We start from the raw sequence: 25,978 nt of genomic DNA, 5'->3' as shown, positions 1-25,978 counted from the left end.
GTAATTGCAACAATTTAGATAACAGGTCCATTGGTAGAATTGCAACAATTTAGATAACAGGTCCCTTGGGAGAAGTTAGACTCACAGCTTAAAGGGCAATTCACCTTCATTAGAAAAACTGTAACAAATGAATAAAAGACAGAAATATGTTCAAACTTTCATAACCTGTCAAAGTTTGTAAAATGAACATGGTAATTAGGGGGTGTGGCTAAAAAATGGGCATGATCAAAGACATTTGTCACACTACGCGCGCCACATTTTTTTGTCCCTTTTTTTATTTACAAAATGTTGTTTATCAACTGGTGGGTAGTGTTATCGCTCTCTTCTAAACCTTGTGGTGCTGTGACATGTATAGAGACTGAATCCCAGGGTCCCAATGGGAGTGCCCATATGGTGATGGGGGTAGGAGGAGCCCATGCACTGTGTAATATTTTTGGAGGATTTGAAGTCACATAAGCTGCCCATTTGTTGATACTAACACAAAGCTATATGACGCCAGTTTTGCAAAGACTCTATAAGAAATTTAGTATGCTCTCTGTTACAAAAATATATTTGGATTTTCAAATGTTCTAAACAGCATGGTACAAATGTATCTTGTACATGTGTAATTTAATGAACCATGATCATGTTTGTGCCAAGCGTAGATGTCATGCCATTCTAAATGAAGCAAAGAATACACTCTTCACTTGAAAATAAATGGATGCAGAATAAAATGAGCTCAATAATATTTTATAGCCACGTGAGCAGCCTGAAGGTCTATTTCACATGGAGCATATAAAGAACACTGTACATCGTCATAATATTTAATAGCCATTTGAGCAGCATGTAGGCCTTTATAACCTGGAACATACAAGAACAATTTAGATCAAATCATAATATTTTATAGATATTTCAGTGGCATGTAGGTCTTAAAAACATTACAGCGCAGATTTATATTTAAATCACTTTGAGTCTGCCCTAGATCTACATTATTAATGTCATATTCATAAAGATCTACATGTCAAATTGAAGAAACACTTGAAGCAGCTCCTTTATGCTGGAAGCTCTTTAAGGGTTTGCTCACCTTTGAGTTAACTTTTAGTATGAGGGTGATATTCTGAGACGATTTGAAAAGAGGGTAATATTCTGAGATAATTTGCAATTGGTCTTCGTCTTTTTTTAGCTTTTTATTCAGCAGCTCTCCAGTTTGCAGCTTTAGCAATCTGGTTGCTAGGGTCCAAATTACCCTAGCAACCATGCACTAATTTGAATAAAAGACTGGAATATAAATCATAGAGGACCTGAATAAAAAGATGACTTATAAAAAGTAGGGATAACAAAAAAAATTGTGGCCTTACAGAGCTTTTGGTTTTTTTTTATGGGGTCAGTGACCCCCATTGGAAAGCTGAAAAGAGTCAGAAGAAAAAGGGAAATCATTTTAAAAAAAACTGTAAAAAAAAATAAAGTCTAATGAAGACTAATTGGAAAAGTCTGGCCATTCTATAACATACTAAAAGTTAACGTAAACCTATTACATAACATATTACATTTATCTATGTTTCACAGCCTCCAACCCTTAAGCGATGTATTTATAGGGGCAGTCACAGGCCTTTCTATTCCAAAATTATTTAAAGCAGGTAGTGTGCAAGGCGTTAACTACAGAGGAAGCAGCCACTGGGGCTCAGGAGATATAGGGGCCCTAATTCATATACAATTTGAATAAATATTGGTAAAACAGGTCAACCTCTAGACATGTTGTGGGCCTAAAAAATCTGCTGTGGGGCCCAGTAATATCTAGTTACACCACTGGTGCAAGGTGCACACTGCCTTGCTGCTTTTAGATAACGATAATGATAATAATTACCTCTATAGCCTTTATAGCACAAATGCTCTCTAGTTCATACACTTGTTATTAGTGAGTTACAGATAACACTTGCCCTATTTTGAGACCACAGTGAGTGTGCATAGCTTGGGGAACATATGTCTCTTGACAGAATAAGAGAAAATTAGGCAGAACAATTACAAGACCTGTTTGCTGTTATGGAAAGTTGAAGACATGAATTATCATTATATGCTTAGACTTTTTCCTACAACAGGGCAGTGAGATGGCTGAACATCTTTTTGATGATAAATATAATTTTGGGAAGACTGACATAAAAAAATACTCGGGGCAAAAAGAAATGATAGATTGTTTTACAGTATCAGATAATCTTGTTTGACAGTCTGCACTATAAGGACTTTTTTATCTTTTCTTTTCTTGCTTTTTCAAGTGGCTAATTGCAAAGCTTTGATGTGCAAAAAATGAAAGTCTTTTAAAGGAATGACAGTTAATGTACTCTGGTCCTGAACTAGTACAACTGGTGTGTTTGCTTCAGAAACACTACTATAGTTTATATAAACAAGCTAGCCTTACACAGTAGATAACGGAGTAGATAACATTCTGAAGAATCCCATTGCATAATATAGCGCTTATCGGTTATCTGCTGTGCGTCCTGTGCCTTTTCTGCTTTTTCAGCTTTAAATGGCTGCCCCCATGGATACACAGCAGGTTGTTTATATAAACTATTGAAGAGTTTCTGAAGCAAACACACCAGTTTTACCAGGGTAGCATAACAGTACATGCTCACAAATATGGAGTTGAAGCTGGTTGTGGGGGTGCATTGCTAGTGCAGAAAGCAAAATTGCACTCTGCACTGAACTAGGTGAATTTCCAGTTTAAAAATTGGAATTTCCAATTATTACCAGAAGCACTTTTTTGCTGCCCCTAGTAGTGAGCTGGACGCTTCCACCTGAAGCAATATTCTCACCTTTCCTCATGGTAACTGTGCCCTTGTGAATGCTCTAAATATCAAATGTACAGGTAGACATGTAAACACTTCCAGGCCATTGTACCAATAATCTTCTCCCCTAACCAACAAGTGATGTCTAGCAAAGTCTGTGACCCTCAATAACCTACAGCCTTGCACTGCAAATTATTTTAGTTAAGTAGCAAGGCGAGTACATTAAGCTCATCATTTGTTATACTGTGCTAGAAGTCAGAATCATTGTTGCTATTCATTTTAATAGGTCTGTGAAAATGCAAAACAACAAATAGGCTGTAACGTATTAGCACAAAACTCTTTACTGCTTTACTTTAGTTATCTCGGGAAAGCATCTAAGAAATAAGCTCCATAAGCAAAGTGTCTTAATGGAAGGTACATTTTTAGCATTAATTTGTGCTTCCATTACCACTAATGTAATAGCATTATGCAAGAAAGACTTTACTTGCCTCATATGAGGGAATGGTGAGTACACTGTAATACCAAACAGGTCTCATTTAAACATAACCAATTCCTTATAATTGTTTCCTTCATTCTGAGTTTTACTTTTATAGCAGATCAAAAATGTTCCCATAGACCAGATTTTGTACTTGTTTTTTTCTGCAGAAAGTGCTAAACTTATTGTTGTTGGAAGTTTAACTTGATGAGTATATACTTATGTGACTAATCTATAAACACTTCTATTTATTTTCATACTAAAACAAATGTACTTTGTGCAAAAGCAATATCATTTCGCCCAGTCTCATTCAGCTTCAGTCGTTGAATAACCAATAGAGAAGCAGTCTACTAGAAGTAGTTATTTATGTGTAAGCAGAGCATGATGGCTTTATAGCAGTGTTTGAGTTTATTATGGATGAATGGAGGAACTAATATTTAATCCAATATAACTGAATTCACAAGTGTTTGAGAGGCATGTAGGCACAAAAATCCCTTAGGGCCACTTAGGCTCAGCAGTCATTTTCCTTTGTGTTGGTTCTTTAGAGTTGTTGCAGTTTTTTTTCCTCTCTACTTTGTCAGTTTGGAATGTTTGTGTAACCCTTATACATTTGTTCATTATCACTGTTAGGGCCACTAGGACTTCTGGAGCAGACAATATCAACCAAGGAGGAAGCTGGCTCTAGTGATCAGGCAGATTAGGCAAAAAATCAAATGTAGTTGTATCAAAAGGCTGATGTCACTGTGCAGCGGCATTGCAGAACTTATCAATGGGGAGCCTGGAACTTTTCGAAGTCTTGAGTTCCTTTCAGGAGCAAATAGCTTATGCCTCAGTGCATCATCCACACATTTTAGAAATATATCAAATATGAACTGATCCCTATACCAGCTCAATGTATTGGAAGGAGAATGATGAGTTTTCCTGCATATGTTGGACGATGTTAGCTATGTAAAACTGCATGTCTGTCTACAAATAAAGGCAAGGTGTACAAAATGGAAATCAAATCACTGAGCCAAAGTAGGGGTGATTATGAAGTTGGGTGGGTACCTGAAAAAGTCGTTATTTTACAGGTTGCATTTAGAATTTGCAGATGGAGGTTATGGTGTGGGTACAACGTTGGTCTTATTATTCTTCTATCACCCCCCCACACACATGATGCACTTAACAGGTCAGGTTGCCCAAAATACAGTTGTGTGTCCGATTGGGTTGTGGGTCTAAACACATAAAAGTCATAGGACAGTGCTGGTCTCTACATTCTGGCATTCAGGTAATGGTGAATAAAGGGGACCATATGATTGCTGTGCTAAATGTAGTTTAATCTGACTCTGCTGATGGTATTAAATATGGAATTGAATTCAAAGTTCTTAATGGCTATTTATCTTGCTCTTATAGTGCCAGTGATGATCAATTTCTTTCTTTCATGTGCTATTTCTCTTATGTGTCTAATCACTTTCGGTTTGATTATATTATTACTAGTATTTGTGCTTACTTGTCGTTGCAGTGTCTTTGGCATCCAGTACTGTTGGTCTGGCAGGTCAGGTTGTACACACAGAGAGCACAGAGGTTGTACTTAATGCAGACCCTGTTATTGGGTTTGGGATCCAGCTCCAGGGCAGTGTGTTTGCCACTGAGACATTGTCTTCTCCACCACTCATCTCCTATATTGATGTTGACAGCCCAGCTGAAAGGTAAGTGCCATATAAATTTCTTACTTTACAGTTATAGACTTGTTTTTTGTTTAGAACATGTTTGAGATGAAGTGCCTAATTACTTTAAATACATTAGCATATGTTGTACATTTTTAATATTGTGCCAGAAATAATATATTTTGTGAAAACCATGATTCCACATGCTTGCTCCTTTCTTCTATTATCTTCTATTTTTCTCTTTCCCTTTTCCCACTCCTTAACCCCTATTTGTAAATGTCTTATCTTTTTTCCTAAAACTGTACTGCTCAATTGCTCCCATCTTGTTTGCATAGCAAACTCAAGGGCAGGACATCAATAAAAAGGTGACCGAAGAGAAATCTGCACATGATGCAAAAACTTTGTCCTTAATACATTAATTATGAATGTCCATTCTGTGATCATGGGGGCCCCTGATGCCCTACTTTGTATGAGGCCTCAGGGTGCTAATTGGATTGTGGAATATGATAATTCTGGAGTGCTAATTAAATATGGAATATTTTATTGAGGACCCACCATATTTGTCTGGACTGAGATTTAAAATAGGCTGTAGATGTAGAATTTCATATACCCAAAAGTCCAAACAGCCCCACATAGGCCCAATTTAAATCACTAGTGTATGGGAGCGTAGAGAAGCCCTTCTGCCATTTGCAAGAGTTTCCAGATAGCCGGTCTGTTCCATTCTGATTTGTTGAGGTCAAAGATCTTTATAATCCAGGCCGCCATTGTGGGTGCATGCATGCCTATACCTGTACGCTCTAAGTTCAAGTGGCATAGTCACATAGAGTAGATACTCACCACAATAAAATCCACCACAGAGTTTAAGGGCATAAATGGAATTTATTATCTATAAAACATAGGGGGTGTAGGATAGACACCTACTTGCCTCATCCATAAGTTGAAAGAAGTAGGATGGCACACACTTGTAGCAATTGTGCTAAAACATTGGTGCTTTATTTAGATCTCAAACACAATTTTCGGAGGTACAACCTCCTTTATCAAGTACTTGATAAAGGAGGTTGTACCTCTGAAACGTTGTGTTTGAGATCTAAATAAAGCACCAATGTTTTAGCACAATTGCTACAAGTGTGTGCCATCCTACTTCTTTCAACTTATGGAACAGGGGAACCAAGTCAAGCAGCAAGGTTTCTGGATAGAGCACCGCGGTAATATAGCCACAGTCTTTTGAACTATTGGTACTTGCCTCATCCCCCTTTAACAATACAGCACTGCCATACACTGGCAGCTCAGGGCTCAGATATATCTGCTTGAAATGGAGTGCAAAGACCAATAGCAATTCACGAATGCTGGAAGGCAAGGTCCAAAACACAGGGAGCAAAAATAATGGCAGACTACACCTGTTTCTTTGCACTTTGCACCCTACTTTCTAGTATATAAATGATACCTAGCGTTCGAAATTATGCAAACACCTTATCCAAAAACCACCAGTTTTAAAATGTTATGGTAAATTGTTTGTGTGTGTGTGTTTTATCATGAATAGAATGAATATTTAGATGTACTTTCTCCTGCACAGTCCTTGTAAAGAAGTGTATATCTTAAATTCAAATCAATTAGGCCCTAGGGTGACCAGATTCTGGACTCGGGTCTATAATATGATTTTTTCTGTTTTGCAACTCAACTTAATCAAGTCCCCTTCTGAAGCCCTCCTATGTGTTCCCCCTAATGGAGTTCCATCTTTGCATCTCAAATTGCTAAACCACATTTTCCTTGCTGCTAGACAAACCATCGCTAGGTCATGGAAGTCACCCAGCATTGACTTTGCTATATTTAAAGGGAAAATGGACTGGATTTTCATTAATGAGAGACTTACAAGTTTAGCCACTGAACATTACTCTAAGGTTATGAAAATTTGGCAGCCCTGGATATCCTACAGGTTTGGTGACGCCACTCCCTGGAGTGTAACGACCCTTTAATATGTACGACATGGTCCTGAGAATGTGATATGTGTATTCCACTATTTCACCCCCTTATACTCATTAACCAGGGGGCACTGGTACCACCCTGAGATTCATCCCCCCCCCCTTTTTTTTTTTTTTTTTTTTTCTTTCCTTTTCCCCGTTACCCGATACAGTAGCCTGTTTGGCTATAACTTAAATACTTCCCAAGTTAGTTGAATGACTCCCCAGTGTGTTTATGTATTGCTCACAGGAGATCTTGCCTCTGGTTTCTATATTAACTGTACGATGTAAACTACTAAGAAGGGAATTGATACCCCAAATACTGCTGAGTCGTACAGTCAAGATACTTGTATTAGATCTCTGCTCATTGCTCATTGCTTATTGCTCGCTCTGGAAATATTATGGTGTGATCAATAACATGTTCTCCTGTGAAATGTTACTTTAAACTGAAGTTTATTCTTTGACAACTTTATAAATAAAAATATTTAAATTCAAATCAATATGCAGGTTCAACAGTGCAGCTCATTGTGCCCAGCTTTCCCACCTGCTGTTAAATACTTAACTGAAATGAGCAGACCCTGTGCATTTGGTTCTGAAATTGCCAGGCTGATTATTATTAGCATATACATGCGTTTTTCATATTGTTCTCCATTTCTGTAGTCCATTAAAGTAAACTCCTTTCTCGCTGACTAAACTCATCCCTGAGTTTAAGAGATTTGTTCTTTAAGGTGTGCCTTTTTGGGATGAATAAATGATGCAGGATCCTATGCTCTGCGTGCAGCATGTAATGAAAATTTTGCCCTGACAATAAAATATCATGTTCTTTATCTGGCATGAGAAGATTAACAAGCTCTAGTGGCTTTATCATGCTGGCTTTCTGTCGGGGAGCCCGGAGGCTATATTAATTACAGTAGAGAGTGGGCATTGAAAAGGACTGGCACATGGAGAACTTCAGCATTTTCTCCTGCACCACAGGGAAAGCTTCATCAGTCAGCACTCTGTGCGCTCCCATCATATCCTCACAAAACAGTCGTTTTGAATTATTAATCACTTCTTTGGGACATTTTGCCAACCTTTTGTAATTGTGGCATGTTTGTGTAATCAGACTGAGGGTGCCCTGCTGCAGGAACTGATTGTAAGAATGCTGCTCAGCAGTGCTACACAAAATGATATTTAAAAAAGGAAATAATAAGTAGGGGTTTCAGGAAGAAGATAGAAACCCCACAGGCTGCCAGTTTCATATTCTAATGCACCCCACACAGATGAATATACAATACTATTACTTACCAGTGCATTACCTAAACATGCTGTAGATGATCCTGCAGTGTGACACTGTTTGTTTCCATACACACACACACATATGTATATATATATCATCTACTCACTTGCATCTTTTGATATAGTAGGGAAATCAACTGTCTTTCTTTTCCCATACTTCCTATTTCAAATATTGGATATATAGCAGAGCTGGACTGGGATTTGAAATAGGCCCTGGCATTTCAGGTACACAGAGGCCAAACAGCCCTCCCATCAGCCCACTAGATTGACTGTCGATGGCGTCTTACAGCAGCCCCATTTGCCAGAACCCACATAGGCCAGTCCAGGCCTGATATGTAGATATAGAGTTAAGCTATGGTTTGGTAACCCATAACATCAAATACAATGAAATCAGTATTTTAACCATATTGGACTACCTAAACCATGTTATTGTGACCAATCACAACATAATATTCATCAAGCACATATTAATTCCTGCCAGACATCAATAATAACTAAATAAATATATTTTGGTTGATGCTCTTCTCATAAAGGGCAAGCATTCCATCATACCCTGTGACCATTATCATTATATTACATTTTATTTATATTTCAGTTCTGTGTTTCTATATATATATTTGAAAAATGTACCATATTGTTTGGCTGTACAGAGCAGAGTTGGGGGGCACATGGTATTACTAAACAGAATTAGAGCTACTCATAACAGGTATGTCTCTTTAAATAACAGGCCCTCCGTGCCCACAGTTCTCTAGAGAATGCACATATGTCCTTTATTTTCTGTTTCCATTAATGTCCCTGTCACACAGCATTGCTATGAGTAATTGGTTCTATTCATCTTTTGTGGGTCTGAAGACATGGACAGGAATGAAGGAACGAATACCGAGCACATAAGTCATGGTCTAGTGTCAGCATTTGTCATTATATTAGTAGGCAGAGGCCGTCAGAGATGCATACAAATAATACATGTGTTTTTGCTGTGGTGGCATATGTACCAGCTAATCTTTCCTTTAGAACATAATATTGTGCAGTTCATTTAAGTTTGAGGTTTTTTTTTATTGAATCTTTTTATATTTTTACAACTGTTTATCCAAGATGAGTTTTTTATTGAACTTTTCCAGGTGTGGAGTCCTGCAAGTAGGAGACAGGGTGATTGCAATAAATGGTGTGCAGACAGAGGACAGCACATTTGAAGAGGCCAATCAGCTTTTAAGAGATTCAACAATTGCAGGGAAAGTTACACTGGAGATAGAGTTTGATGTTGCAGGTAAGTATTTAACATGTAGCAGAAGAGCTGTACATTTTACATTTACTTCTTTCCGGTTTTGGCTGTTAGATGTACTAGTGTAAGCTCATGTGTTTGATAGCCTCTATTCTCTTGCAGAGTCTGTCATACCCAGCAGTGGGACATTCCATGTGAAACTACCAAAGAAACACAACGTGGAACTTGGCATCACAATAAGTTGTACGTATGAGTGTTAGGTACAGGAGGAAACACAATAAGTCTGTTAAATAAAAGCCAATCAGTATGTAGTAAATTAAGACATTTATAGGTAAGAGAGAGCTGCACAAAACAAATATCTCAGCCCTATGAGCAAATACTAATATATATGTGTGTGTGTATATATATATATATACTGAAAATCAAGAAGGAATTACCCTATTTTTTCATTCTCCCTGTGAAAAGTCATTGCATGTGTGCATGTTGCATCCCATCCTCTGGATCATGAGTTGGGTCCCTGGGAATCATGGCTTCTTGTCTTTGTTGCTACGATGACTTTAAAGCAATGCGTAAATTGGATTCTTACGAAGAGGTCTGCGAAACCCAGAATAAACCCTTTCTGAAGCTAATATACCCGACCAATTAATAATTTAGCAATAACGACTTGGTCAGCCTCTGGAAATAGATATAGATTAGAGAGCTGTGAGGGAGGATTGTTTTTCTGTCACAGAGCAGATGTTCCCAATATCAGACACATAGCTAATTAACCCCTTGTACAAAACATGGCATTTCATCAGCATCAACCGTATGAAATGATTTACTCATTTAGGGTGTTCCTCTATATTTTTATACATCAGATAATTTTTAGTAGCTGCTGCTGTTAATCTTGAATTCCCAGCATTCCTGAGCAGCTGCTTGATGCACTTCAGCCCCAACACTTACTCTATATCACTGGGCCATTCTACTGTATGGCTTGGATTTATTTGTTTTTTAGTGGATTCCTGATTGGCTGGTAATATTAGTGTAAGGATAAAAATCGAAATGATGATTATATGGTAGATTGGGTTTATGTTTTTTTTCATTATGTGCAGATTAAAGGAATAACGTAAATAGGCAGAGTTTGGGTAAGCATTATTTGCTTTAGCAAGGTTATGTTTCAGTTAGATGGAAAAAAAGATGTGCTTGTGCTTTTCAGCTCCTTCTAGTCGGAAGTCCGGTGACCCTTTGGTTATTTCTGATATCAAGAAAGGGAGCGTTGCGCACCGGTAAGTATCCTGTCATATCATAACAGATCAATTCCATCTCTTGAACTGTAAAACTCAAAACATTCTTACACTATTAGACTTCTTTAGTTTGATTTAAGGGGTCATTTAATTAATCGCACCACAGTGTGCAAAGCTTGCACTTTGAATTGGATGAAAATGTGCAACAACTATAATGTAATTTTGGGTAGCTGGAAGCTCCAGGGTTTCCACAGTAATCTCAACTGCGCTCAGCGCAGAACAGGAGAATAGCAGAGTGCTGAGCTCAACCACACGGAAGTGCAATGCCACTGCAATTATGGAGGAAATGCTGCATTGTTGGTAAAAAAAAAAGTTATTGCATCTGAAAATGCACTTTGGACAAGCCTTTCTGCCAAGTGGAAACCCAGCAACTACCATGTGGTGGGACAGGTTAACATGAGTTAGTGCATAAATCAGTTATAGTGTAATGAATATACCGCACAGGCTCAACTTACATTATATATAGAATATTGATGTTTGGTAGCACTGTGTACACAACACATAAGTCTTACATTTATACAATATGTAATAGTTTCTTGAAGATATACTATATATAGTATATACACACACAACACTGGGAATTCGATATTAACATCAGCGGCTATTAAAAATTATCTGATTATATATATATATATATTACAGTAAAATCATCATATTACTTTCACAATACAGTGACATCAAGGAAGTGTTTCACTTGAAAGCTTCTTGCATTAAACCTTTAAGAAACACCTTCACAGACATTTAGAGCATTGCAGCCCTGTTTACATCCATTGTCCAGCTATTACTGCATGGATGTGATTTATTGGATCAGAGCCAGTGAGGCAGGACTAAACAAGATCTGTGTGCTGAGAGGTTATCCACTAATCCATAGGTGATGGGCCATTCATGCCTCCCTTGAGATCCAGAGGTTTTGCCTGGCAGCCAGTTTTGGAATAAAGCAACAATTCTACTTATACACTGCTGTGCAAAGTCCACAATCTCTGAAGGACCCCACAAATCTGTTTCACATATAATGGTATCCTGAAAATGCACATCATCCCCCAGTGAAGGCACTTTTACACTCATAGACCACTTAATTGCCTCCAGCATCATCTGCCATAATATTCCTACAATGCAAAAGCCCTACTTATTTTCTGACTTCTAAATGGAACCCCTCCTAACTATATTGCAAAAATGAAAAGCAGCAGCCTCACATTATAGCACAAATTTTTATTTGCAGCACTGGAACCCTAGAGCTTGGAGACAAGTTGCTCGCCATAGACAACATCCGCCTAGACAACTGCTCCATGGAAGATGCCGTTCAAATATTACAGCAGTGTGAGGAACTGGTAAAGCTTAAAATCCGTAAAGATGAAGATAATTCTGGTGAGAAAAAAAGTTAAGGCATATTCCCTCATATTTACTTTGCTTAATTGTGTCAATTAATGTATTATTAGAATGTTGCTCTTTATTCTTTCTTTGCGTCTTTTCAATTCCTGCTTTCTATTACCTTTTAATATAACCCACACCACCTACAACAGGCCCGGACTGGCAATCTGTGGGTTCTGGCAAATGCCAGAGGGGCTGCTATAAGGTGCCATAGAAAGTCAGTATTTAGTGGGCTGGTGGGGCTGTTTGGGCCTTTGTGTACCTGAAATGGCAGGGCCTATTTTAATTCTCAGTCTCGACCTGACCTACAACGTAGAGTTGTTTATTACTTACTGTACTCTAGATCTTAAAGCAACGTAGGACAATACATTCTCTGCTAGGTGTGTTAATTAGCCTGCTTCTGCTGCTGTCTTTTTCAGGTCAGGAGTCAGAACCAGTAGTGCAGAGAACATAAACCCCCAGGCAGACAATGCTTCAATAGCATTTACATTTAGGGCTGGGACACACTGGGCGATTTGGGGAGATTTAGTCGCCTGGCGACTAATCGCCGCGACTTTTCTCCCCGAATGCCTCCCCTCGCTCTGCGCCTGGCTAAAATGAAAAATCGCCTGCGCTAATCACACGCGGCGATTCGTTTTCCGAAATCGCCCGAAGTTGCCTCACGAGGAAACTTCGGGCGACTTCGGAAAACGAATCGCCGCGTGTGATTAGCGCAGGCGATTTTTCATTTTAGCCAGGCGCAGAGCGAGGGGAGGCATTCGGGGAAGATTGGTCGTGGAAAGTCGCGGCGATTAGTCGCCAGGCGACTAAATCTCCCCAAATCGCCCAGTGTGTCCCTACCCTTACAAATAATTTTAAAACCATTAAGATTTTTTTAATGTTTTTTGTTTTTCCACACCAGATGAGACCAAAACATTGAGTAATAAACCTTTCTTTTTGTGCATTTACATGTTTTAATTGGCAATTCTTTAAATCCTAGGGCCGCTGTCCTTGGTCCTGAAGATCTTTTATATTGGAAAGTTACTTGTCTTTTATTTTACAAGAAAACATTTCCTGCATTGATCCCCCCCTAACCGAGGAGGAGGTGTGGGACAGAAAACAACTGTTTAAAAGGGCAAATCTTTTAAATGCGTCTTTTTGCAAAACCGAAAATAAAAAAAGCAACAAATTACATATTATTGTGATTCTTAGTGTACAAAGTCCAGCAGTAAACTATGGAAATTGCTCTTCACTTTACGGCTTGGATATGCAATAAATGTAATGCCCTTAAGGGGTTCATTAACCTTTAGAGCTGTGCTTGCTGACTTTAGATATATAAAAGAATAGTAAAACAAGGGTGCGCTGCCCGGCACAAAGAATTGATGTGAAGCTGTTAAAAAGGCAAGTGAAGTGGGAAACTCCCTTGTATTGTTTTATAGATGATCATGTATCTTTAAGACCTTCCGGGCTGCTCAATGTACACCAAAATCTCTCAAGTGGAAAATCAGAATCTCCCAGGCAGATCTGTGTTTCTGGCAGCCGGTACAATGATGGCATGTTGACTAATAAAGATGCTAGGCTGTTAACCTCCTAAGAGTTGGTAATTGATTCCAATTTATCTCAGCAGTGAGATTGAGATGCAAGACCGGTAATATCTGTTTTGTCATTTCTTGTAGATGAACAGGAGACTAGCGGAGCTATTATTTATACGGTTGAACTTAAGCGATATGGAGGGCCTCTGGGCATTACGATTTCTGGTACTGAAGAACCTTTTGATCCAATTATCATCTCAAGTCTTACGAAAGCCGGATTGGCTGAGAGGTACGTTTTGTTCATGAATAGTGAATCAGATCAATACATCCTTACTAGCACATGGATAGCCAATATCTGGGATTGTAGCATTCCCAGCATTGGGAGATGCTTGAAGTCACCGTTTCACAACAGTCTCAGTGCCAGAGTTTGTCACTGTACTTTTTATTATTGTCCAGTAGTTTGTCTCCCAACAGATTAATCACAAATAGTTTACAGGTATGGAAAAAGCTCACAAGAAGCCCCTCTCCCATAGACTCCATATTAATCAAATAATTCACATTTTAAAAAATGATTTCCCTTTTCTCTGTAATAATAAAACCGTACCAATTATAAGGATTTAATTAATCCTTATTTGAGGCAAAAGAATCCTATTGAGTTTATCAACATTTGAATGATTTTTTTAGTAGACTTTAAATAAGGAAATCCAAATTGCGGAAAGATCCCTTTTCTGGAAAACCTCAAGTCCCTAGCATTCTGCATAACAGGTCCCATACCTGTATCTGGATTTATTGTACACAACTCTTCAGCTTTCATTCTTCCAAAGCTGCAAGATTTTTCTTTTCAAAGAGAAACGACTTCCATTGATGCTGATAAGTAGCAATAAACCTAGAAATGTAGTTACAATCAATACCCTTTCCACAGTATATAGGAATATGTAAGAGATGCACAGTTTTATTACATAGGAGACTTATGAGCCTTAAGATAAGTGTAGCTTTGTTGTTTTGTTTGTACGTTTGTGCCCGTTGGACTCAACCTCCACTGGGTAAATTATAATAAAAAAGGATGAAAATATTTTTGGAATTCAGTTTCAATTTAAAAAAAAAAATCTTATTGGGATGCGGGAATTGTAACAATAACAGAATAGCGATGTGTTCAGAGGCTGCAATGAATAGACTTCAACCATGAGAGCTAATAAAGCACGTATAACTGAGTTCTGCTGTTCCTCTTTTTAATATACAGTGTTCTATTTTAACTCTTTCTCCTGCAGAACGGGGGCAATCCACATAGGAGACAGAATCCTTGCCATTAACAGCAACAGCTTGAAAGGGAAGCCCTTAAGTGAAGCCATCCATTTATTACAGATGGCAGGAGAGACAGTCACTTTAAAAATCAAAAAACAAAACGATGGTAAGCCAGATGGTTAGTTCTCATTTGTGACAGTTAATTGTTTATAATGTTATACACTGACCATATGAACAGACTTTGCTTTTGTTGTATTCAACGTGGATTTGTTACTGAAAATCCTGCAGTGGTACCCGAAGAGGCGAGGCGGAGAGGCTACAGTACAGTTAAGGCTGGTGCACAGTATGCCTTCCCCAAAGTTATCTAAAAATATGGATTTATGATCATTTTTATCTGTTGCCGGGGTTAAACCATAGTTGTTTATATTAGATGTGGAGCAAGGTGTAACGTATTATGATCCATTTGAAGTGCTAGTTGTGGAAGAGTCCAGATTATTGTCCGTTTGTGTTTAACAGCTGGAAAGTTTCCTTGTCTCAACATCTTTCATTTTATGTTTAGAAACAAGTCCCAAGTTGTCATCTGGCCAGATCAGTGAGCTGTGCGATGCCGAGGATGAGACTCCGGTCACACAGAAGTCTAGTAATCTCTCTGACATTTACTCCACCACTGTCCCTAGTGTAGATAGTGCCGTTGAATCCTGGGATGGTTCTGCTGCTGACACTGCCTATGGAAGTCAAGGTAAACTTGCTAAAACCATTCCGGCTCCATAAAAAGAGAACATGCAGCTTCCTGGTTGGCTTGATTTGGTGCAAGCGTTTCTGGAATTATCTGTGCTGTGTGGACTAGACTACTCATTGTGGTGTTTATGTATTTTCCAGACATCACTAAAGCACAACTGTTGAAAGCCATTTAGTGGCTGAAAATTAGGTGCCAATAGCCATTCTGGCTTCATGCAGAAATATGGTTTTACTCTGGCACATGTACTTGCATAAGGTCAGAGGAGAAATCCAGTCAATAACCACTATACCATGCTCAGTAATAAGCTTTGCTCCATGCAGGTCTCAGCCTCAGAAGATTGTGTGAAATTAGCTGGGAATGCTGAGAAGTATATCATTTATATATATATATTATTGGCTGTTGCTCTGAAAGCAGTATAGTAAACGGATTAATTCCAAGGAATACTCAGTGTAACTTATTGATTTCTTGTTATTTCTAGATCATTATACAGTACTATGAAATCGAACACACTGCAATGTGCATTTATGAGTTTGTGTGTATATACAGTATAATACCATAGTACAGCATGTGTCTTATTTGTATTGCTTAATCAAAATGCATCTCTCCATTGAACCTTTGGCTTTTAATTGGATTGACTTTGTTTATCTGAAAGCGATAGTGTGATTTATTAAAGGGAGCCAGACACGGGGGGGGGGTACTGGGCACTGCAAAATGTATAGATTTCATCCATTCAACTCCCTCCCATATAAGGGCTCTTACACACGGGCGTTCCGACCTGCGCTCCCCTGCGTTCCGTTTTTTGGCGTTCAGCCGCAGGGGAGCGCAGGAATAGACGCAAGTCATTATTTGAAATGGGGCTGTACTCACTCAGGCGCGTGTAGGCGCAGGTTCAGACGCAACATGCTGCATTTTTCCTGCGTTCGGCGCCTACACGCGCCTGAGTGAGTACAGCCCCATTTCAAATAATGACTTGCGTCTATTCCTGCGCTCCCCTGCGGCTGAACGCCAAAAAACGGAACGCAGGGGAGCGCAGGTCGGAACGCCCGTGTGTAAGAGCCCTAAATCTCTTGGTATTAGGCCAATAACATTTATAAAAAGGAGTTATTTGAGTCAGAGGATTTCCTACTAGTTATACACTCAATAATTATTGGAATACCATATCCTCTACAAAGATTCTGCTTAATACCTAACCCAATCTGAACCATTTGTGGAAAAAAGAAGGTAAAGAAGGAATAAGCAGCACATAGGACATGCTTGTGAACTAGTTATGAGTATGTGTATGGGATCCATTATCCGGAAACATGTTATCCAGAAAACTCTAAATTAGGGAAAGACTCCAATAGACAATATTATCCAAATTTTGAAAAATTATTTCCTTTTCTCTGTAATAATAAAACAGTACCTTGTACTTGATCCAAACTAAGATATAATTAATCCTTATGGGAAGCAAAACCAGCCTATTGGGTTTATTTAATGTTTACATGATTTTCTAGTAGACTTAAGGTATGAAGATCCAAATAACATAAAGATCCGTTATACTGAAACCCCAGGTCCCAAGGCATTCTGTATAACAGGTCCCATACCTGTATTAGTACTTACCTGGGAACTGTTTATTTAGTGAAGGCTCCAGTAACAAAATAATGTTCATTGCTTTATCTGTCTCTGTCAGCATGGCAATCATATCTCTTCTCTATATTAAGATACTACAGTGACACCTAATGTTAGGATCTCTAAGGAAAGCAAGATACTCTAGAGCCCCTTCTATTATTTCTTATCAATATCATTTCTTCTTTCCCCCTTAATGTTCAGTATTTACTGTTGAATACAAGCACCCATAGTAATTCTGCCAATGCTAGCTGCTGTACTCTCTATTCTGCATGCTTGTGTACAAGCACATACAAGAAACTGTGTTGTGCACAGAAAATGTTATAAGTGCAAACATAAGAAAATTCCTATTTATATGTCAGTATATATGTTCATAGCATTAGAGATAGCGACACCAGGCAAGGCAGCCATTTCAGTCTTGTATTTAACTCTAGTTTTCTGTCATTATCTTGTAGGCCCCAACTTTCAAGCATCTGGATTCAGTTTTAATGCCTATGAATGGAGAAACCCCAAGCAAAAGGGCAGTTTATCACCTCTTAGTAGGCCAAGAAATAACCACTTCCCTGACACAGGGCTTAGTGATGATGAGTGGGATAGACCTACAACTAGTGGGTAAGTATCATATATAAGGTTTGCTTGATCCTGGTTAAAATATCTTTTATTTCTGATAATGGCTAAACTGACTTCACATCATGGCTAAATGTTCTATAATAACCACATCTGTATTAAACACAGTGTATTAACGCAGAGCAGCTAGTCCTTGTCCCATAACTAGTAGCTCCCAGTTAAATGTCTGACTGATTTCTATAAGTTATCGGACTGGAGTAGCTGATTGCCTGGCATCCCAAATTAAGGAGTAGAAGAATTGCTACTTATAGGGAATACGTTCTTCCATACCCTTTTTGGAAGACATTATTTAAAACTCTGTTCTTCTTTCACATATTAAAACCAGGTATAGCGATGAGACTATGCCCTGTGTAAATATTACAGGATTATTATTTTTATATGGATAAAGGTTTCAGCTCTTCATAAAGTTCCTATAGGGAGTGAGCATATTCTCTGTGCAGGGGTGGGCTAGAGGTAGCCAGTGCATGGGGGGGTGCAAGCAAAGCCCCCGGGGTAACACTACAGACATCCAGGTAGGCTTCAAGTTATCTGAGACTTGGCTCCATGCCATAAACATGTCTGATGAACTGCTGTGCTGGCCCATGGCCAACTAAACAGACTGAGCTCCCAGCATTTTCCAGCCACCAATGAATATTACCGGAGAGTTTTTTGCACAAACACAAACATGTTCTTCAGCTGACACATGTTCCTGTCCCCACAGGATATCCATGTTTAGACCCTAACTATAAACTTCTAAAGCTACTGTCCTGCCAGCAGCATTTTATTCAAAGATTTTATTCAAAGAACATGGGATGTCTAGTGCTTTTCCAGGCTTCTTACTAGATGCATGGAAGAGGCAGTGATTGGCTCATTAGCAAGTTATCGTAATTATTATCTTTATAACTAGGTTGGTGGTGTATTGCAAGCTATTTAGTTTTTGTTCCTGTGTTTATTTGTAAGTTATACCGGAGGTCCGGAGGAACCAGATGGGGAGCAACAGGAAAACTTCTGGTCTCAAGCGCTGGAAGACTTAGAAACATGTGGGCAGTCTGGGATTCTCAGAGAACTTGAGGTAATGGAAAGTACTGACCACAATAGAAACATTTCATTTAGCAGCTATTTTAATTTAATGCAGATATGTTGTTTTTGCAGGAGAAGGCTGGCAGTCAGGTAATTTCAAGGAACACGTATACTTTGGTACATGTTTTTGTATCTTAGTGCTTGTAGAAAATGATGTTTGCATGGGGCTGGCTATAACGCAACAGTGTGTATTTCTACATACAATCCCAGCAGCAAGAATGCCACCACTGCGCAGATCAGCATACCTGCCAACATTCCAGATGAATTGATTAGGGAAAGGCCCTGCTTTAACCATAATCCCTTACCAAGCAGCTACTAACCACCTCTTTTTCACAGCCAAATTTAAACCAGTCTAGGGAAAAGTGGACAGTTGGCAGGTATGGATCAGGCATGTTACCACACCAAGGGGTTTGCCCTTTACCCACCTTAAAATCCATAAACACATATATTGATCCATTTGCATTTTGAAACTGTATATTCATTGCCAACATGCTTAGCTATATTGTGCTGCCCAGGACTCAATGGCCAAAGTGTCCTAGATTTAAATGTATTCAAAATTAACTCTGTCCTAGGTCATTATTAAATCATTTTAAGGGGCCACTATTCCTTTATATTACCTTGAACGTGTGATTACATGTAATATGCAGGTATAGTGGCTTATATGAAGGTATGGTTCAGCTTGTCTAAGCAGCAGTTGGCTCTCTAGACAGCTGATCACAAGCTTCCCTTTCACCTCCCATCAGTCTCCTATTTTGTTACTAATACTATTACAAGAAAAAAAAGTTCTATGGCCTTTTTCAGCAGTATAGTAGTGTTCAGTGATGTCTTTGGGCAAATGGCCAGCTGAACAAGGCTGCAAATTGAACTCTTCAAGGCAGAGCCACCATCTGTAATAATGGGGCCTCATAGTACTAAGTTAGCCGGGCCCTCCCCCAGGATGCCCAATTATTGGTCTACTGGTCACGTGGGCCTCCTGCCATATTTGCCCTGCCAACAACTAAAATGAGGCCCCAATGGAAAAAAGACCCCAATCCCCCAGCTACTTATCCATTTTCCAATTATGTAGAAATCCTGCCTATTCCCACACAAGCTCCACCACTTATGTGAACCGTTAACTGCGCTTTGCCATATCTAATTGCAGTACTGATGCGGCCCTGCTTCAAGGACACCACAGAACCTGTACTAGGGTTGTGTGAGTTCTTTAAAAAAAAAAACAACAGTAAGTTAATCTTGTAAAGTTATATGCTTTTTTAAATTTTCCTGGCATAAAGGGTCTCTTTTCTGTTCCTTGAAGCCTGGGTTTTTGACTGCCCTGAGACAACACTATAAATAATCTCTACACACTAAGGGTTATGGCATGAAGCACAGTAAAATACCTTTGCATCTACAATAATGGTAATCATGATTAAAAGTCAGGGCACTTTTGGGTCAATTTTTACCTGACAATTCAAGTTTTTGAGTAGTGTTTGCTTGACTCACATGTGCATCTGCAGGGTTGGAGTGATGATAGTCAGGTTTACAGCAGATTACCACCTACCCAAGAGATTTATTCCAGTACCCAAGATTCTCTCAAGAATAAACTCAAGTGAAAATAGTATTCCTGCCTTTCAATATGTCTTTCAATATGTCTTGTATATATCCACCTACGTTTCCTTTGTAGAGCCACTAAGCAGAAACATTAAATACATCCACATCAGGAGGATAGAGAATCTGAGGATGCTTGGAAGGGGAGTCCTCAAAACCTGGAGGATTCTTATGTCCTTGGCAGAAGCCATTTGTCCTTCTGAGGCCAATGCACTGGGGCCCTCCTTCTAGTATATAATAAATATGCTGCCTAACTCTATGTGGATCTCTGTGATTACAATGCATGGCATAAAAATAACCACAAAGCTTTATAAATACAAAATTTACTTTGCTCTAATGTACACTTTTTGGCCTCAAATATTTAGCATCTCTATAAATGTTCCCCTATTTTTTTTTAAATTATTTACTTAAATAAATCAATACAAAATGTACACACATCAAATACTAGAATAAATACGATATATTGAGCATGCAGGGAGAAAACTATTTTTGCCCCACTTCCATATCCTGAAATGGAAGCTACACATTACTGAACTGGGTTCACAGAAATGCTGGAAATAGATTTATTTCAGGATTTTCTGCAGTTCCATGAGGCTCAATCCTCTGCCTATAACCCACTCAGCTCATGCTGATGCACCCAGCTACTCTTGATCTTCCTAACCGCTGCCTTTGTGGTAGGCCATTCATCCATTGGGATCTGGACGTCTTGCCAAAGCCAGCATAGATAAAAAGCACAATCATAAAGTTTTTATAAAAATAATGAAACTTCAGCATTTGGTTCAGCAAAGAAAAACAGTAAATCATTTTTCAGAGGACAAATGGCGCATATTTCTAAGGCAGAATTGGTAAACCCAAAAACAGTTAATTCTTATCTATTAAATACAATGGCAGACCAAGAAGTTCTGACCAGCAGTCTTTGCGTTTTCATCTCTTGGAGAATACGATTGCGATTTAAAGCAAATATTTGTTGGGATATGCAGAGCCTCAGTCAGCTGTCTATAAAAGCAAAATGTTTGATATGGATCTTTGTGCTGAAGTAGAAAAATGTGTTTTGGGGCTATTTCAGTGGTAAAATACCCTGTAGCATACAACTTGATATTTATATGATGAGTGAGGTGCCCAGGATTGTATGGCCACCAGCAGCCAATATCTACATAGACTTCTATGTGACATCATTATTCATATTCCAGGTAACAATCATAAATGTGTTTTGAATACGTGTCCCACTAGATGGCTCACTGGACATCAAATATTCAAATAATCCCAAATGGTTTTGTAAAGAAGCTTGCAACCTTAACCCATGTACCATGTTCTGATGTGCGCATTAAAATGACCTTTGTGTATTGTATTTCTTCATGAAAATAATGGATGCTTTTGTAGTTGTGTTTGTTAGGGGAAGTCTTTGCATTTTGTTTTCCTCACACTTCTGTTTTAGCTTTCTATGTGGTCAAGGAACAAGGAATTGACAGTGGCTGACGTTCTTAGCTAAGCTATTGGTTCCCATAGATAATGCTACCAAGTCCCTCAGCCCATGAAGAAAATGGTTGAGTGATGGCGTCTTCCCAGAGCCACTGTATAATATACTACACAAAGTTGTGGTTTCATTTGTGAAAGTGCAAGCACACCTGTTTTTCCTGCTTTGTCATTTTTAATTTTTCTAGCTGGCAGTTGATAAACAGGACTATATTTTGCTGCAGGCGACAATAATGTCAGGAAGCACCCTGAGCTTGAATCATGACAACTCCCAGCCTCGTGGCCAACTAGGGAGACAAGCAAGTTTCCAAGAAAAAAGCTCTGGCAGGCCGCATTACAGCCAAAATATCCGCAGCAACACACTACCATCTGATGTGGGAAGGAAATCGGTTTCCATGAGAAAAATGAAACAAGAAATAAAAGACATCATGTCACCAACTCCTGTGGAGTTACACAAGGCAAGTACACAAAGTTTCTTTCATAAGCAGATACCGAATTCCTTGTGTAAATGGAACTAAAGCTTGACAAAGAAGGCAGGAATGTTACAGGTTCTGTGTACAGGCCCAAGGCAACCATGGCTGTTTAACAGGGAAGAGCTGTGCCTCCAAAGATGCCCCAGTAGCTCCTCATCATCTTTTCTGCTGATTCACTGCACATGCTCTGTGCTGCTGTCACTTACTGAGCTTAGGGACCGATACACAATATACAATATAAAAGGTCACAATACAAGGCTGATTAGTAATTATTTCAGATTCACATTACATGGCAGCTCAGAAACCAGTGCAATTTGCATCAAAATGTAACAATCAGCCCTGAAGAATCCGCTTGAATGACAGGTGAAGCTTGTTCTCTGCTTAAACATTTGCAGCGAGCACAAAGCTTAGTGTCTCAACAGCTGCCCAGAACACACGGAGCACGTGCATGTCACTGATACTCCTAACAAAATCCAAGATGGTGAGCTCCTGTGACAACTTAGAAGGCCTGGATCATTCCTGTTACAAAGATGTTGAACCTGGTGCAGCAAGTTCCATATATACAATAAAGCAATTTTAGCCATATTTGCTTTTAAGGTTTTGTTCTCTTTTAAACTAAAGAATTTCCCAACATTGTGTCACATGCACAGAGTTTGCAGCATGGCTGCCTCCCAAACATGGCTCAAGTCTGGAGAAAAAAAACATTGGGAGCAGTATCAAAGGGGGTAATGGGCAACATGTTGCTCAGAAGTCACTAGTTTAGGATCACAGATTTAGACCAACTTAGTAAGTCACTAGTGTAAATCTAACTGTGAAGGTAACTGCTACCCCCCCCCCACACATTAATGCAAAGAGAAAAGGGCAACCATGTATCAGCAGCTATAAGTAACTAGATGGTAATATAGGTAGCTAAAAACTAGATGAAGTGTGCCAGAATGTATAAGTATAGAGCTTTATTATAAGTCAATAATAAAAGATGTTCTGTCTTGAAGTCCTGAATTTGAGACTTATCCTGTAGTTACATTGTAGAAGAGAAACCTGGATGAAGTGGAGGTTGACAGATACTAAAGGAAAAGATTATGTAACCAGTAAGTACTAAATGCAAGAGGTCCCAATTGTGAGTGAAACAAATCTTAAGAGATAGGGTAAGCAGAGTGGCAGATTCTGAGAGTAAATATTATGTCACCAGGCAGTGCTAAATCTGAGAGAAAAGAAATTGGGAAAAAAGAGAGACCTACATCCTGGCATTCGAGATGATGTAAAATTGAACTGGATCACCACCATTGACAAATTCCAATTAAAATGCATTTATTGCACACTAAGGGCATTACAGCAATGTTTCAGGCCCTGAAGCCCTTTATCCCAATTGTCAAACCAGCTATTCTGACTACTTGCTGCCAGTTTGAGAAGATGTAACCAGAGCTGGATCCTGAAATCAGAGATGAGGCAAACAGAAAATGCTAGTGGTGGAGGTAGAGATGGGGTAACGTCAATATTGAAAAGCTACAAACATAAAAAAGTCCTGCAGTTGAGCAATGCTGTAGCTAGAGAAGCTGTTAGTAGAGAGAACTAAACCATCATGAAAGCATAAACCACTAAATATGATGTAACCTAAGAGAGCTGAACCCTGCTGGTAAATACTGGGTAAATAGAAAGTGCTAGATCCTACATGCAAAGATGGGGTGGCTTGAGAGACCTAGATCCTGGAGGTAGGGATGGGCAAAGCAAAGAACAAGGTTCTAGAGACAAAGGAGAGGCAAGCAGAGAGAAGGTAGAGTGTAGCCAGTGCATCCTAAATTCTGGATGGAGAGATGGGGAAAGCAGAGACCAACATTCTGGAGCCAGAGATGGGTTAAGCAAAGAGAGCAAAAAATGTATGTAAATAGAGACACTTAGCTTAGCAGAGAAAACGATCAAGCAGTGTACAGAACTGTTGAAGGGACAATGCTTCCCACTGATTTATTTAAAGGGGCGGTTCACCTTTAAGTTGACTTTTACTATGTTATTGAATGGCTAATTCTAAGCATCTTTTCAATAGGCCTTAATTTTTTATTTTATAGTTTTTGAATTATTTGCTGCGCTCCCCTGCGTTAAGGTTGTATGCGTTCAGCCACAGGGGAGCACAGGCGTAGATGCGCAAAATTCTTTTCAATGTGGCTGTATTCACACAGAACGCAAGTTGGGACGCACATGTTGCATTTTACCTGTGATTGGTGCTTACATGCGTCTGTTTGAGTACAGCCACATTGAAAAGAATTCGGCGCATCTACTCCTGCGCTCCCCTGCGGCTGAACGTGTAAAACACCGGAATGCAGCTTCAAACTAGGGATGCACCAAATCCACTATTTTGGATTCGGCCGAACCCCGAATCCTTCATGAAAGATTGGCCGAATACCAAACCAAATCAGAATCCTAATTTGCATATGCAAATTAGGATTCCTGTTCGGTATTCGTCCGAATCTTTGCATATGCAAATTAGGGATGGGAAGGGGAAAACATTTTTTACTTCCTTGTCTCGCAATTTCCCTCCCCGACCCTAATTTGCATATGCTAATGAGGATTCAAATTCGGTTCAACAGAAGGATTTGAATCCTGCTGAAAAAGGCCGAATCCTGGCCGAATCCCGAACCGAATCCTGGATTTGGTGCATCCCTACTTCAAACGCCCGTGAGTAAGGGCCTAAACAACATAAAGTAACCAGATATTTGCAATATCAGTTGTGCTACTGTTTTTTATTGCACTGCTGCCTTCCTAGCATACATACATACAGTACTTATTATTCATGTCACATATCATATCTGTGATACAAGTAGACGGACAGGATAAAAGATTCCCCTAATATTAATGGCATATCATTTACACAACTGCAATGCACACTCTTTACTTACAAACCCAATCTGATTTTTATTACAGGTCTCTTTATATAAAGATTCAGATAGAGAAGACTTTGGTTTTAGTGTTGCTGATGGCTTACTGGAGAAAGGAGTCTATGTGAAAAATATCCGTACTAATGGGCCAGGAGATATTGCGGGGCTAAAGCCATATGATCGTCTCTTGCAGGTGAGAGTCACTTGTATAAAAAGCTTCACTCCAGTACAACTTTTTGAGCAAACATTTCCATTTTCTACCCGGGCTACTGGTATAAGAAAAGCAAACTTGATCAAGTGTTGAACGTAATTGGGATAGAATTCAAGAGACATGGGAGTCCAGAGTTGGGAAGACATAGGACAGTGATCTTAAAGGGGTGCTTCGTCTTTACGTTAACTTTTAGTATTTTATAAAATGGCTAATTCTAAGCAACTTTAGTTGGCCTTCATTTTATCTTTTTTAATAGGTTTTTTTTTTATTATTTGCCGCCTTCTTCTGACTTTAAAATGGGGGTGATTGACCCCATTAAAAACAAATGCTCTGTAAGCCTACAAATGTATTGTTATTGCTACTTTTCATTACTCATCTTTCTATTCAGCCCTCTCATATTCCAGTCTCTTATTCAAATCAACGCATGGTTGCTAGGGGAATTTGGACCCTAGCTATCAGATTGCTGAAATTGCAACCTGGAGAGCTGCTGGAAAAAAAAAGCTAAATAACTCAAAACCACAAATAATAAAAATCAAGTACCAATTGCAAATGGTCTCATACTAAAAGTTAAAGGTGAACAACCCTTTATGAATTTGTGCTT

At 39.0% G+C, this 25,978-nt stretch overlaps 1 protein-coding gene across 18 annotated transcripts in view; it reads left to right on the top strand.

Moving 5' to 3' along the window:
* LOC108711084 (glutamate receptor-interacting protein 1) overlaps positions 1-25,978 on the top strand; it is a 184,403-nt gene that overhangs the window by 156,690 nt on the left and 1,735 nt on the right. For 7 of the 18 annotated variants that reach the window (XM_041586328.1, XM_041586327.1, XM_041586335.1 and 4 more), the window contains 13 exons: positions 4,736-4,922; positions 9,235-9,380; positions 9,498-9,578; positions 10,531-10,600; positions 11,838-11,995; positions 13,642-13,786; positions 14,766-14,905; positions 15,299-15,478; positions 17,539-17,695; positions 18,650-18,761; positions 18,842-18,859; positions 22,051-22,284; positions 25,213-25,359. In XM_041586328.1, coding sequence (XP_041442262.1) covers positions 4,736-4,922; positions 9,235-9,380; positions 9,498-9,578; positions 10,531-10,600; positions 11,838-11,995; positions 13,642-13,786; positions 14,766-14,905; positions 15,299-15,478; positions 17,539-17,695; positions 18,650-18,761; positions 18,842-18,859; positions 22,051-22,284; positions 25,213-25,359 — 1,775 coding nt within the window. The remainder of the gene's footprint in view (positions 1-4,735; positions 4,923-9,234; positions 9,381-9,497; positions 9,579-10,530; positions 10,601-11,837; positions 11,996-13,641; positions 13,787-14,765; positions 14,906-15,298; positions 15,479-17,538; positions 17,696-18,649; positions 18,762-18,841; positions 18,860-22,050; positions 22,285-25,212; positions 25,360-25,978) is intronic. The other 11 variants (XM_041586331.1, XM_041586338.1, XM_041586337.1 and 8 more) reach the window with 3 other exon arrangements.

The sequence above is a fragment of the Xenopus laevis genome, chromosome 3L (assembly GCF_017654675.1).
Source record: "Xenopus laevis strain J_2021 chromosome 3L, Xenopus_laevis_v10.1, whole genome shotgun sequence".
Taxonomy (NCBI): Eukaryota; Metazoa; Chordata; class Amphibia; order Anura; family Pipidae; genus Xenopus; species Xenopus laevis.
Note: the sequence above shows the minus strand (reverse complement) of the source record. Positions and strands in the feature narration are given on the sequence as shown.